At 43.3% G+C, this 15380-nt stretch overlaps 1 protein-coding gene across 2 annotated transcripts in view; it reads right to left on the bottom strand.

Annotated features, from left to right (window-relative positions):
- The window catches only part of LOC110501054 (solute carrier organic anion transporter family member 1C1), a 63526-nt gene extending 48146 nt beyond the window's left edge, over positions 1 to 15380 (bottom strand). For both annotated transcript variants that reach the window (XM_036957578.1, XM_036957579.1), the window contains exons 1-2: positions 15259 to 15380; positions 5138 to 5301 (exon numbers count right to left, since the gene is read on the bottom strand). In XM_036957578.1, coding sequence (XP_036813473.1) covers positions 5138 to 5287 — 150 coding nt within the window. In that variant the 5' untranslated portion in view covers positions 5288 to 5301; positions 15259 to 15380. The remainder of the gene's footprint in view (positions 1 to 5137; positions 5302 to 15258) is intronic.

The following is a 15380-nucleotide window of genomic DNA, read 5'->3' as shown; positions in this document are numbered from 1 at the left end:
TAAAAGCTAAATCAAAGTCCAAGTATACAGATTTGACGATATTCTTGTAGAAAAATGTAATTTCAATGTGAATGCGTCCTTCACGATTTGCCCAAATTACCTGGGTGACTTCACACTAAATGTCATGTAACTTGCTCATACTTCAAGTTATCAGTCTGAAATGTTGCACATACACTGCTGCTCTCTTGTGGACACCATCAGAATTACAGATGGTGCTAGAGAAAAAAAAATGTTTTTTTCTTTGTATTTTCTTCTACCAGATCTATTGTGTTATATTCTCCTACATTCAATTCACATTTCCACAAATTTCAAAGTGTTTCCTTTAAAATGGTACCAAGATTATGCATATCCTTGCTTCAGGGCCTGAGCTACAGGCAGTTAGATTTGGGTATGTCATTTTAGGCAAACATTTTAAAAAAAGGGGGCTATCCCTAATACCCTGACTACACCACTCGCGTAGTCTGCGCGAGCGTTGCAAAATAAATTTAGAAATCTATATTATTCTATTATTGCACCCACACTGCTCGTGCTCGTCAACGAGCGTCTGCGTTGCCAAGGGCTAAAGTAGAAGTCAGTTCTATTTGTGACGCAGATCGCGATGCAGATCGCTGTGCCTCACCCATCTCCTCATTGGTTTATAGAAGGAGATACCCACGTGCCATCTCCTCATTGGTTATACCCACGTGGGTGTTTGAAAGACGAACTGTGTTGTTGGTCGTTGTGGTAATACTATGAAGGTTTAGGTGCCAATCACCATATAAGTTCAAAGAAGAAAAAGCCTAGAATGAGGAGAGATGACTAGAAACGATTCGGTTGACCGTTTTATGTGTGGATTAATTGTCGGAGTAGAGGACCTTGGGCATTTCTGGTAAAATAACAACTCAATGTTTATATCCCAGGACAAATTAGCTAGCAACAACAAGCTAGCTAAATGGGACAAATTAGCTAGCAACAACAAGCTATCTAAATAGGACAAATAAGCTAGCAAGTGCAAGCCATCTAGCTAAATTGCCAAAAATGTGTAATGCTTTTCGACCTGTCAGAGTTTGTTTTGATATTTTAACCTGCATGTCGTGATCACGTTTGGTGTAGGGGGACAAAACAAATTTATGCACGATGGCGCGCGTGCGCAGCCGGTTTGGGTTCCGTGTAAGAGTTTATTAATAGCTTGTTAGTAAGCACTTCATGGTAAGGTCTACCTACACCTGTTGTATTCGGCACATGACCAATAACATTTGATTTGATCATGGACCAGCAAGCTGCCTGCTTTAACAACCTTTTCTCTCCGCCAAGCTGGCCAGCTCTGCAGCCCATTCCCAGTGTGCTCTCCCGAGCACATTTTCCAAACATCCACGGCCCTGCTTTTCCAAACATACCAGCGCATCTCCCAGCCACATGCCCCACTCCTTGGTGGATCCGTGAGGCCGTGCCGCCAACCAACGATTCCTGGCTATTCAACCATCGCTGGTACAGTAATTCATTTTCAATTGTATACATTCTTAATTTCCATTCACCTTAAGAGCAATTGATAAAAGCTGATTGCCAATCTTTATTGTGCCACAGTCCATGGACTGTGGCACAATAAAGATTGGCAATCAGCTTTTATCAATTGCTCTTAAGGTGAATGGAAATTAAGAATGTATGACGGCAGGCCACACCGTATCATATTGCAACAGTTCGTTGCAAATTCACCATATTGGCCACATCTAATCATCGTGCAGACCGGCCTTCTCACTCTAGAAATGTTATTGCATGGTGTCCGTCCAGCCATGATTGTTCGGACTTATGTTGCTTTCTCCCTCGTGCCCCCACAACCACCTCCACCCATGTTGCTACCACATGATGACACCACGCACCCGAGGGCCACCATGATGACATCCCCAAGATCACCAACTAGGCTTCCAAGCCTCAGATCAGGCCTCAAAGACTTCGACCTAAGCCCCTAAACCAGCTCCGGACCTGGCTTCTCTCCCAGCCTCAGATTATGACTTGGCATCCGACACAACCTGCTCTCTGCCACCACCACAGTGTCTCCTCCCCCAAGAACCTCACATTCCCACCTACTCAGCCAGTTTTGTGCTCACCGCCACCACAGTGGTTTGGCGCCTGGACATCCCAGCTGCGACGCTGTCCCAGTTAGTGAACCGACTGTCTCACGGTTCCAGTCTACACTGCCGACCGCTCTGGCCTCCCGGCTACAGCCACTATTAGCTCTCCCCCTCTCAGGTCCAGCTGGCCCCTTTTCCACTGCTACAGCAGTGGCTCACCCCCTCTCTCTGTCAGTGATGACCTCTCTCCACCTCATGACCAGCCAGTGCATGACTGTTTCTCCCACAGTGACACACCCTCCCTCTCCACCAGTGACAAACTCCATCTTCGCCTCTGGTCCCACTCGTTCTGTGACCGCTACACTTGCAGTGCCTCACCTTCTCTGCCAGCGACGACTGCTCAGCCAGCTATATATGCCTTCTGCTCCTGCTCCTCCAGCTGTGGCATTTGCCCCTATTCCTCACAGCTGTGACCTCTCAGTTCAGTGAGCCGATTGCCTCAATGTTCCAGTTTACACTGCTGTCCGCAGCCCAGCCCTGCCCTCTTGCTCTCCATTCCCTCTTGACGGCAGACCTGGTTCTTCCTCCACCCAACACCCTCCACTTCAATTCAATTTGCATCCAGTCTTTTCCTCACTTCGCCAGTAGATCCTAACGGCAGCGTCTCTCCCCCTCTCTCTGCAAGTGAGGACCTCTCCTCAGCTCAGGTCTGTTCAGCCCTATGAATGCTGCTCCAGCAAAGGCTCACCCACTCTCTGCCGACCACTCCCCACTTAAGGTCCCTCCGGCTGCCTCCCTGGCCTTCTTGTAATTACAAAGGTGTCATCTGCTCAGCACACCCTTCTCGCCGCTAGGATTTGGATCACTACTCCATGGTCATGGATCTGGCCGTTCGTTTTGGTGGCGCTACAATCTACGAATGCCATTGCCTGCTTTTGATTGCCACTGCCTCCAGGCTTCTGCAGTGATATGTCAGCACATACTCGGGGACTCTTGACAGGTCTACGGGCGCCTCTTCACCACAGGTGTCCATCGCTGCGATCTCCGCGGTTGTTCATCCCACCCTGCCGGTATCCCGTCTGCCCCGACACCAGAGGCCCCTGAGACATTCTGCACACTGTCTCTGCTCCACTCCACCCCCTCTTCCTTCCTCTGGACAATGCTCGGCCTTGGCTTCCTCCTCTGTGGTGAGGGGAAAGCAGTCATCCCCCATGCTCCAACGACCTGGTTACTAAGTTTGCCTTCAGCACTCCAGTGGTGGCTCACCCCCTCTGCCCATGACAACTTCTCTTCACCGCTGGTCCCGTGACTGCCACCCCAGCAGTGCCTCACTTTCCCGCCATGAACTCCCACATCTCAGCCAGTTGCGTGCCAACTGATCTTGCAGCGATTCGGCCCCCGGTTTTACCAGCTACTAGATGTGAACCAATTGCCTCTGTTCAATTATTCAGGTGCCGGCCACCGCCCGCCCTCATCACCAGCCAATCACTATTGACATCCTGTCTGACTGCATCCAGATGCTGAGATTAAGTTACGTCTCTTTCGCAGTCTCTCTACGCTGGGATTGAGGTTTATTTTTCATTTCCTGTTAGGAGTTTACATCCTACATTTTCTACCTACATCCCTTCTCAGCATGTCAGACATCCCCGTCCTTGACAAATATACCTTTAACATCAAACACAATAAACCAATAATTTTGACAGAACCACAACAGTGTACCTGATCCGGCTAACATCTACCCTCAGCCCTTACCAACCACTCACTTACTTCCAACAGCTCAGACAATATCAACATGCCTCTCCCTCCGATTCACTGTTCATCACCAAATCTGGTTCCATTCCCATCTGAGACAAATACTATCACTGTATGGCTATCCTGCCGATCAATTCTCAGGACTTATCCTTCCATGTCGGAGCTGCATCCATGGCAACTTCGACATAGCATCCCAGACCATACAACTCCTCGCACGCTGGTCCTCTCAAGTCTCTCATTCCTACATCTGCTCTGACATCAACATCAGGAGAGCACACAACATGCTCATCTCTCAGAACATGCATTAACTCAAGCACTATTTTCTAGTCCCTGCCTCCTTTCACGGACACCATCTACCTCAAGCACCGACTCCTACCCAACCAGCCAAAAAAATAGTTTTTTTTCCCTTGCCAAAGTTGCTTCTGGTTGCTCTTCTGGGGTCTAAGGTTGAGTCATTCCGTGGGCATCTCGTCCATACGCTGTACTACCTCAGATATATTGCCAACCATTCAGCACCTGCAGTCTAGAACAACTCACTTCCTGTCCAGGGTCTGACTAATTTGGAGTGCTTGTTTTGGGGATTGCATCACTACAGCAGGCTAAATACCATGGCCTGTTGTCTACAATCCAACCTTTACAGAGTCCCCCCCCCCCCCGGATTTTTTTTTTAATGTCATTTCAATGTCAATTTTCCAATGGTCCTTAAACTCGTGCAACCCCTCTCTTTTTCGCATGGTTCTGCATGCCATGGAAAAGTCCCATCCCAAATCGGAAAGAAAGGCTATCGAGGCCTAATGACATTAAACAACATGGTTAGCTAACAGGGTAGGAGAAACATGTAACATCCACACATGGTCTCACTGACTCACTTGGTCAAATGAGCTGGAACATCCCTTGTCAGGTGACAGAGTTCAGTGTGGCTGCTCTTCCTGCCACAATAGATATAGTATACCTAGGGAAAGTTCCAGGTAGAAGTTGCCCTATAGGATCAGCTTTACCCCCCCACTAAATACTAACCTTAACAGGAGCGGAGGCATGCAGAGAGGAGAGGTGGAGAGGGGGAAGGAGGCAGAGAGTAGAGGAGAGATAGGACTCCATTCAATCTGTATGGCTGAAGTGGTACCAATTGCGTGATTAAAATGTAAAGGATATTTCCAATTGCGCCGACATGAATGCAGTCTCGGCTAATGCGGGAACATGGCCTTTATATTTAAATCACGCTGTAACACTGAACTTCCGTAATACGGATTGAATAGAGCCCTTAAGCGAGTCAGAGAAAGTCAGAGGCAAAGAGAATCAGAGCGCAGCAGAGGGAGGCCTAGAGATTCTGATCGTACCTTGAGGCTGGAGCAGGAGGAGCGTTGCTCCCTCGTAGAGGAGCTGCCTCCATTCTCTGTTGTCCCTCTCTCCTTGGCCACCGGCTCCATCCTACACAGATGGCTCTCGTTTTCCTTGGGCAAAGTTCCCCTAATGAAATTTCTTGGCATTGATGCATGCAACCCTGCAAATAGATAATTCAAGCATGTGACCCAGATCTCTTCCTATCCAGAAAATAAGTGTGTTTGCAGCAGCATTGCTCCAGTCCGAAGGCTAGGAAGGCCAGTGGATTAAATTAGTTTGAAGAGTTTTTAGGACTGCTTCCAGGAATGTATTGATGAATCATTCATTCAACCAAAGAGCCTTATACATGAGAACTATGTGATCTAGACGCAACCTGTCCAGAACACCCACCCACCTCTCTCTCTAACACTCACTCACTTGCGCAGACACTCTCTTTATCTCATCCATTTCCCCCTTTTTCTCTCTCCCGCACTCTCCCCTCCTTCTCCCCCTTCCCTGTCTCTCAGGCAGCCTACAACCTTATGAATAGTAAATAGCTTCCCCTCATCACACTCAAATGATCCAATCCAGATAGAAATATACTGTAGCTGCAAGCAGCCATGCTGGGGATCAAGCTTTAGCCCTGCAGTGTAACCATCAGAACAAATTGGACACATCATTCTTGGATGAGCTACAATATACAGTGGGGAGAACAAGTATTTGATAACCTGCAAAATCGGCAGTGTTTCCTACTTACAAAGCATGTAGAGGTCTGTAATTTTTATCATAGGTACACTTCAACTGTGAGAGACGGAATCTAAAACAAATATCCAGAAAATCACATTGTATGATTAAGTAATTAATTTGCATTTTATTGCATGACATAAGTATTTGATCATCCACCAACCAGTAAGAATTCTGGCTCTCACAGACCTGTTAGTTTTTCTTTAAGAAGCCCTCCTGTTCTCCACTCATTACCTGTATTAACTGCACCTGTTTGAACTTGTTACCTGTATAAAAAAGACACCTGTCCACACACTCAATCAAACAGACTCCAACCTCTCCACAATGGCCAAGAGAGCTGTGTAAGGACATCAGGGGTACAATTGTAGAGGCTACAGGACAATAGGCAAGCAGCTTGGTGAGAAGGCAACAACTGTTGGCGCAATTATTAGAAAATGGAAGAAGTTCAAGATGACGTTCAATCACCCTCGGTCTGGGGCTCCATGCAAGACCTCACCTCGTGGGGTATCAATGATCATGAGGAAGGTGAGGAATCAGCCCAGAACTACACAGCAGGACCTGGTCAATGACCTGAAGAGAGCTGGGACCACAGTCTCAAAGAAAACCATTAATAACACACTACGCAGTCATTGATTAAAATCCTGCAGTGCACGCAAGGTCCCCTTGCTCAAGTCAGCATATGTCCAGGCCCGTCTGAAGTTTGTCAATGACCATCTGGATGATCCAGAGGAGGAATGGGAGAAGGTCATGTGGTCCGATCAGACAAAAATAGAGCTTTTTGGACTAAACTCCACTCGCCGTGTTTGGAGGAAGAAGGATGAGTACAACCACAAGAACACCATCCCAACTGTGAAGCATGGAGGTGGAGACATCATTTGGCAGGGTAGCCTAGTGGTTAGAGCATTGGACTAGTAACTGGAAGGTTGCAAGTTCAAACCCCTGAGCTGACAAGGTACAAATCTGTCGTTCTGCCCCTGAACAGGCAGGATTTGTTCTTAACTGACTTGCCTAGTTAAATAAAGGTTAAATATATATATATATATATATATATATATATATATATATATATATATATATATATATATATATATATTTGGGGATGCTTTTCTGCAAAGGGGACAGGACGACTGCACCGTATTGAGGGGAGGATGGATGGGGCCATGTATCGCGAGATCTTGGCCAACAACCTCCTTCCCTCAGTAAGAGCATTGAAGATGGGTCGTGGCTGGATCTTCAAGCAGGACAACGACCCGAAACACACAGCCAGGGCAACTAAGGAGTGGCTCCGTAAGAAGCATCTCAAAGGTTTCTGTACCAAATATTAAGTTCTGCTTTTCTGATGTATCAAATACTTATGTCATGCAACAAAATGCTAATTAATTATTTAAAAATCATACAATGTGATTTTCTGGATTTTTGTTTTAGATTCCGTCTCTCACAGTTGAAGTGAGAACCTATGATAAAAAATTACAGGCCTTTACATGCTTTGTAAGTAGGAAAACCTGCAAAATCGGCAGTGTATCAAATACTTGTTCACCACATTGTGTGTGTGTGTGTATGTGTATGTGTATGTGTATGTGTATGTATATATATATATATACACACACACACACATACATACATACACACATACAAAAGTATGTGGGCACCCCTTCAAATTAGTGGATTCAGCTATTTCAGTCACACCCGTTGCTGACAGGTGTATAACATCGAGCACACAGCCATGCAATCTCCATAGACAAACATTTGGCAGTAGAATGGCCTTACTCAGTGACTTCCAACATTGCACCGTCATGGGATGCCACCTTTCCAACAAGTCAGTTCGTCAAATTTCTGCCCTGCTAGAGCTACCCCGGGCAACTGTAAGTGCTGTTATTGTGAAGTGGAAACGTCTAGGAGCAGGTCAACCGCAAAGTGGTAGGCCACACAAGCTCACAAAGAGTAAAAATCATCTGTCCTCATTGCTACACTCACTACCGAGTTCCAAACTGGAAGCAATGTCAGCACAATAACTGTTCATCAGGAGCTTCATGAAATGGGTTTCCATGGCCGAGCAGCCTCACACAAGATCCTCATGTGCAATGCCAAGCGTTGGCTGGAGTGGTGTAAAGCTCGCCGCCATTGGACTCTGGAGCAGTGGAAACGTGTTCTCTGGAGTGATGAATAATACTTAACCATTTGGCAGTCCAACGGACTAAGCTGGGTTTTGCAGATGCCAGGAGAATGGTCATGTAGTGTACTTCTGTACTTCTTACCACGTTTCCCAAATAACAGAACTCAAAATCAAGCAAGATCATCTAATATGCTTTTGATATATTTTGGACCATTTAGTCTTCTACTCGAGAACCACTTGACCGATCAGCACCAAAATATTCCAAGACTATAGTCCAAACAAATCAAATCCAAGTTTATTTGTCACGTGCGCCGAATCCAAAAAACATAGGCGTTTTAAGCCACCAACACCACCATGAGGCCAAACAGAACCAAACTCTACAGACTCACATCGCTGAGCATGTGTGCCAAAAATGTGTGCCAAATTCCATGACTTTGTCAAACAAATCAAGAGATATAAATATATGGTGGATCAGATTGTTCTTGCATATGTTGAGTCTTGACAGTGTTGGGTACATGTGTATCACGTTTTATTTCAATACGAATAACCATGTCTGATTTATATGCATGTATGTGTCAGGTCACACCCACTTGAATGTTTACTGGTCAGTACCTGCCATGTTGTTTGAGATGCTAGCCTGGGAACACATGCGTTGTGAGACCTTGGTCCATAGATGCCATGTGTCAAGCTGAATGTAGATTGGTCATTCGGTGCCAGAGGAGTAGCGTTTCAAGTGTATTTAATCAAATTCCAAATGGCGGAAAATTCTTCATGGCGGACCTTCTGGGCAAATTTGTTATTTGTGAGTAGAGGGACCTATGTACATCATTTCAGGAGTCTAGCTCAAACGGGTTGAGGGGCGTGAGCTTTCAAAGTATGCATTTTAAAATGCTTGTTATAACGCCACCATGTGGCCAATTGGCCTGGCATTGCATGAGAGGGTGTGACCCGTTAACCATCATGCAAGGTTGCAACCTCCTGGGCCTGACGATCTCACAGGAATCTGCTTTTTATTCACACATTTTTCAGAAGAAGGGAGTTTATAATCAACGCAACAAATACAGTAATGTTTCACCCAGCTTCGCTGCTTGAACCCCTAATTAGAGTGGACCAAGTAATAACCCACCCTACCTCAGAGGAAAAGCACAATGCTGAAAGACTGATAACCAATTACTGTTGGGTCACTACAGCCATCCCACCTCACTCTGTGACCAAATACCACACATATTGCATCCTTAATGAAATCAAATAAGGCTTTATATCATGTCTCATTATCTTGTCCATTATCTGGGATGTAACATGGTCATTATCTGATATTTACATTAGCTGATGAAAATTGACATGGGGCCGGGGAGCGAGAGCGAGACCTCCCCATTAGTCATGTGAGAGCGCTATGCTGCATACAGCAGGGTAAGTAGCTGCAGGGTGTCACTCAGCAGGCGATCAGAGCCGAGTGTTGATTGCAAAAGGCTTGTCTCTCTATGACTCACCTAGAGAACAAAACATTAACACAATAACAACAGCCGATAAGAAAACGAATTCACTGGTAAGGCCTACAGTGCTTACTTACAGGTCCTGATACAGACCTGGATAAACAGTCTGTATTTGAAGCCGTGGCCCACATTGAGTGAATTACTCAGGTTAGTCATGAAATGAAATCTTTCCAGCAGGGCTTTAATAAAGAAAAACAATATTCTACTTGTTGAGCAGGAGGGAGAAGAGACGCCAGCACACCACGAGTGCAATGCTGGCTAGCCTGGAAGGTAATTCTCAAAGGAGGAAGATCATAGAGACAAACATAAATTGATTCACACCATGGTAACCTGTTACAGCTACCCTCCAATCCAATCTCTATCTGACTAACTACAGACCACAGAACTCCATAGACTGGAGCTCATGGCTGCTTTACCAGATGGGCAGTTCCAGAACACTCCTGTCTCCAAGGATAAGCTTATTATAGTCACCAATTTAGTAGAGCCACAGTGTTGTTACAATATGATACATTAAGTCTGATTCCCGTTGAATGAGATCTTATTGAGTTATAGGAACTAGGACCTTTTTGACAATATTTCCGCCTGGATCTCTGCATGCATAACACTGAGTCAGGATAAAACGCTGCGGATTATTCCCTTATCGACAAAGGAATCAGAATTAAACAGGATCAGTAGCCTAAATTCTTTAATCATATTTGAGAAACCAGAACAGAAATGCTGCGGTTACTTATTTTCTTCACTGTAACTGGTACGGGGATTAATCAGTAGCCTAGCTGTCATTATTACTCTCCTTGGGAAATAATCACATTGACCACCTATTGATTTTTTCCTGCAGATGAACAAACCTGCTATGTAAACCAAAAAGATGTAAGCACAACGTGTAGGGCACAACATGCGCTCATAAATCTTTCCATTATATATATTTTTTTTTATGCATGGTCATGGGAACGACTTTGTGTGCATTTGCTCACAACAAATTGGCCAGTGTTACCTAGTGTTGATTTTTCAGTAACATTTCTAGTGTTGATTCAGGAGTTAAATTAACTGTAAGAGTGTTATTTTACAGTATTGTAAAATAACTCCAGTGTTGGTGTTAATAACTAGTGTTGAGTGTGAGAGTGTGATTGTGTCAGTTTTACTCTGTGGAGAGAAAAACGGTCTCATCAAAACCAAGCCCATCATCAGATTTTCCAGCACGCTATACTGCAGCTACACATTTTGGGGATTTTTTTTTAGTATCTCGGTTTTTGCATTTACAGTGATTGATTGATTGATTGGATTAATCTTATGCTACACAAAGATATCACATTTTTCTAAACTAATCCAGTCAGATAGTTAGATTTATTGCTCCCATTACTGAAACAGTTGTTCCAGTTTCAATGTTTTAGGAAGTCTCATCACAATGTCCCTAAACTTAAGTCATTCTGAATGCAGGTTGTGGGAGAATAAAAATACCAACTGTTGGATGGCCTAACACGCTGACCAAACCAGACGAAAGCGTGCGCCGTCGCGCGCATGTTGATTTTGTACCCCCACACCAGACACGATAAGGACACGCAGGCTCAAATATCCAAACAAACTCTGAACCAATTATATTAATTTGGTGTTGCTAGCTAATTTGTCCTGTGATATAAACATTGGGTTGTTATTTTACCTGAAATGCACAGTTCGTTCACTCGAAAAGGCAAAGCACACTGGAAAATTATATTGGAGGCGTGGTTTAGTGGGGGTGTGGCTTTCAATTCTTTGTTTTTAGCCACCTGCGAATGGAAGTGTTGTACCAGTTTAAGTGGTCTATGGTTATGTTAATTGAAAGTTTGAGCATGTCCACCGCCAGTCCTAAAGTCTTTGTAAATGCTAACATAACAGCTTTTGGCATTAAAGATGTATAAATATTATTGTAACGTCCTTAATCCAAAACTAGTGATCTTGCCAAGAGGTACGGACGGACCTCTTCATGTAACGGTTAAAAATACTGCATAATGTACCCCCATTAATGCAAACTATATTCACTTCCTACTGTTAAAAAGACATAGAGGTGTTATTGCTTTACACTAACAGTGTTAATTCCCTAACTGAGAAAGTGTAACAGCACCAAGCAGTGTTAATTTAACACTGTAAAGTGTGGACTCGTACGGACATTTACCAATGTCAGTGTTGATTTAACACTGGGGCGGCAGGGTAGCCTAGTGGTTAGAGCGTTGGACTAGTAACCGGAAGGTTGCGAGTTCAAACCCCCGAGCTGACAAGGTACAAATCTGTCGTTCTGCCCCTGAACAGGCAGTTAACCCACTGTTCCCAGGCCGTCATTGAAAATAAGAATTTGTTCCTGCCTGGTTACTTTATACTTGCCTGGTTAAATAAAGGTAAAATAAATTTAAAAAATAAAAACACTGGGGAATTTGCTGAGCTGTAATGTCAGGGAATCCCTAGCCATTACCATAAACTACTGTATTTAAACTCTTCCGAACGCATAATTTAGAAATCTCAGCAACAGCTGAGGTGGCGGTTATGTAACAGGTTCGTAATACCGATTTTACAAACTGAACATTTTGGACAGCAGAATAGTTTAAAGAGCAATTGGGAAAGAAGAAGATTGGGCATAATTTCTCATAATCTCAGTGGTCCCTATAAGCTTGGGGCTGCCATTAATTTGACAGTATCTTACAGGCGAAATATTTAGGGTTTTTCATATTACAGTACACATACTGTATTTATATTATCAAAACAAGTACTGTGTGATGACACATGGTACAATACTGTAAAATTGTCTGTATTATACAGTAAAAAAGTAAATGCTACCGTAATTGGAATTAATGAATGGATGAATTAATAAAATGAATTGAGGGGAGAGGTTTGTATTTTACTGTAATTACAAGGGATTGGTGCAAGCAGGTTGGCTGCTTGATAAAGTGTTTACACATTACAACATATTAATGAATATTAGTTTTTTTAATATCACTTGCACTTGTAGATGCTTAAACTGGCACTGACTACACTGCAAAACAGACCAAAAGGACAAGGAAAAATGCTCAACCATTTATGGTTTAAGACTTGCTGCCACTCTAATCTGCCCCCTCCCTATACAGTGCTTTGGAAAGCATTCACGCCCCTTGACTTTTCCACATTGTGCTGTGTTACAGCCTGAAATTAAAATAGATTCCATTTAGATTTGTCACTGGCCTAAACACAATAAATCAAATCGTATTTGTGAAATGCGCTGAATAAAACTGGTGTAGACCTTACCGTGAAATGCTTACTTACAAGCCCTTAACGAACAAAGCAAGCAAGAAAAATAGTAACACAATAAAATAACAATAACATGGCTACATAAAAGGAGTACTGGTACCGAGTCAATATGCAGGGGTTTGGGTTAGTCGAGCTAATTGAGGTAATATGTACAGTGCATTAAATTAATGACATTTTTGCAAATGTATTAAAATGTTAAACTGAAACATCACATTTGCATAAGTATTCAGACGCTTTACTCAGTACTTTGTTGAAGCACCTTTGGCAGTGATTACAGCCTCGATTCTTCTTGTGTATAACGCTACAAGCTTGGCACACTTGTATTTGGGGACTTTCTCCCATTCTTCTCTGCAGATCCTCTCAACTTCTGTCAGGTTGGATGGGGAGCGTCACTGCACGACTATTTTCAGGTCTCTCCAGAGATGTTTGATTGGTTCAAGTCTGGGCTCTGGCTGGGCCACTCAAGGACATTCAGAGACTTGTCCCGAAACCACTCCTGCGTTGTCTTGGCTGTGTGCTTAGGGTAGCTTAGCATCCGATTCATCAGACCACTTCCGTATTGAGCGCGTCACTGGTACTTCCTGATTGAGTTTTTGCTCGTAAGTAGGAATCAGGAGGATAAAGTTATGGTCAGATTTGCTAAATGGGCAATGGAGAGGAGAGCTTTGTACGCATCTCTGTGTGTGGAGTAAAGGTGATCTAGTGTTTGTTTTCCTCAGTTGCACATGTGACATGCTGGTAGAAATTCAGAAAAACGGATTTCTGTTTTCCTGCATTAAAGTCCCCGGCCACAAGAACCGCCACCTTTGGATAAGCATTTTCTTGTTTGCTTATGGCCTTATACAGCTCGTTGAGTGGGGTCTTAGTGCCAGCATCGATTCGTGGTGGTAAATAGACAACTACGAAGAATATAGATGAAAACTCTTTTGGTAAATAGTGTAGTCTACAGATTATCGTGAGGTACTCGAACGCAGGAGAGCAAAACCTTTAGACCTAGAGATTGCGCACCAGCTGTTGTTGATAAAGAGACACACACCACCCCCCCTGATCTTACTCGAGGCTGCTATTCTGTCTAGCTGATCCACAGAAAACCCAGCTAACTGTATATTATCAATGTCCTTGCTCAGCCACAACTCCGTGAAATATAGGATATTACAGTTTTTAATATCCCGCTGATAGGATAGTCTCAAATGAGCTCATCCAGTTTATTCTCCAGTGATTGCACGTTTGCCAGTAGAACGGAGGTAAAGGCGAATAATCCACTCCCCGACACAGTCAGCTCTTCATACGATTGACGGGGATTTGAGCCTGGTCCCGGGAAGAGCTGTATATCCTTCGCATCAGACTCATTAAAGAAAAAAATCATTGTCCAATTCTAAGTGAGTAATCACTACTTTCAGTCATAGTAAACAATGGCGGAAACATTATGTACCAAAAAAGTTCAAAACAGTGCCCCAAAAAAATGTAACACACAAAATAGCACAATTGGTCAGGAGCCCATAAAATGGTGGCCATCCCCTCTGGCACCAATGTTAACTGACACCAGTTTTGACTTAAAGTGGCTTGAAAATCTATGGCAAGACTTGAAAATGGCTGTTTAGCAATGATCAACAACCAACTTGACAGAGCTTGAAGAATATTAAAAAAATATTGTACAATCTAGGTGTGCAAAGATTAGAGATTTACCCATTAAGACTCACAGCTGTAATTGCTGCCAAAGGTGATTCTAACATGCATTGAATACTTATGTAAGCAATATATTAGTGTTTTATTTTTAATCATTTTTTTACAAATGTTTGCATTTTTTTTCCACTTTGAAATGACAGAATATTTGGTGTGGATCATTGACCAAAAAAAAAAAAAATCACAATTAAATAAATACATTTCTAAGGGTGTGAATCTAAGGGTGTGAATACTTTCTGAAGGCACTGTACATTTTGAATTGATGAAGCACTTTAAATACATAAGAGTTAAATTGTTGCAGCATCCTCACCCAGGAGTGCAACAAATATAGTCTTACAAAGCACACCTCAAAATATGTTAATGAGCCAAATGCTCTAACCACTTGCTGCTATATATGGTAGGGCAATGTATTCCGTGGGGTGGATTACAGTACCATTCGAAATACAGCAATCTCCCACAATGCACCATCATTTACAGTATGTTGCACAGTGAAAAATATCAGATTTTTTTTACTGTTGATAATACCTCAAATTACTGTATAAATTATAGTTTTCTGTTACAGTGTAGGTAGGCAGGTTCCTCACTTAAATTCACTGTGAATCTTTGATGCATAAATAGCTAAAACTACATGATTTGTGATGGGTACGAGTCATAGCTTTCCAAACACTGAATTCAAAAAACACTCAGACTGCAAGTAGCCTAAATAAATAAACGCTAACTAAAATATAATTGTCTTCCTGGTCGACCTATCTGACAGCTTCGGTCTAGTCCAGCTGTGATGCTCAGTATAAGTAAAGCGTCACTACAAAAGCTATCAAACACTTGTGTAGGAGAAAAAAAATGTTGAGTCACTTACCAAGTCGACCATGAAACAATCGCCCTAAATTTCCCAATGTGGTAATACAACAACCTATGACAAAAACGCGCGTAATATTCCCGGTGGCAGAGAGTTTGGACAGCGCAGAGTGCGCGGCAGAT

This window comes from Oncorhynchus mykiss, chromosome 21 (assembly GCF_013265735.2).
Source record: "Oncorhynchus mykiss isolate Arlee chromosome 21, USDA_OmykA_1.1, whole genome shotgun sequence".
NCBI classification, from domain to species: Eukaryota; Metazoa; Chordata; class Actinopteri; order Salmoniformes; family Salmonidae; genus Oncorhynchus; species Oncorhynchus mykiss.
Note: the sequence above shows the minus strand (reverse complement) of the source record. Positions and strands in the feature narration are given on the sequence as shown.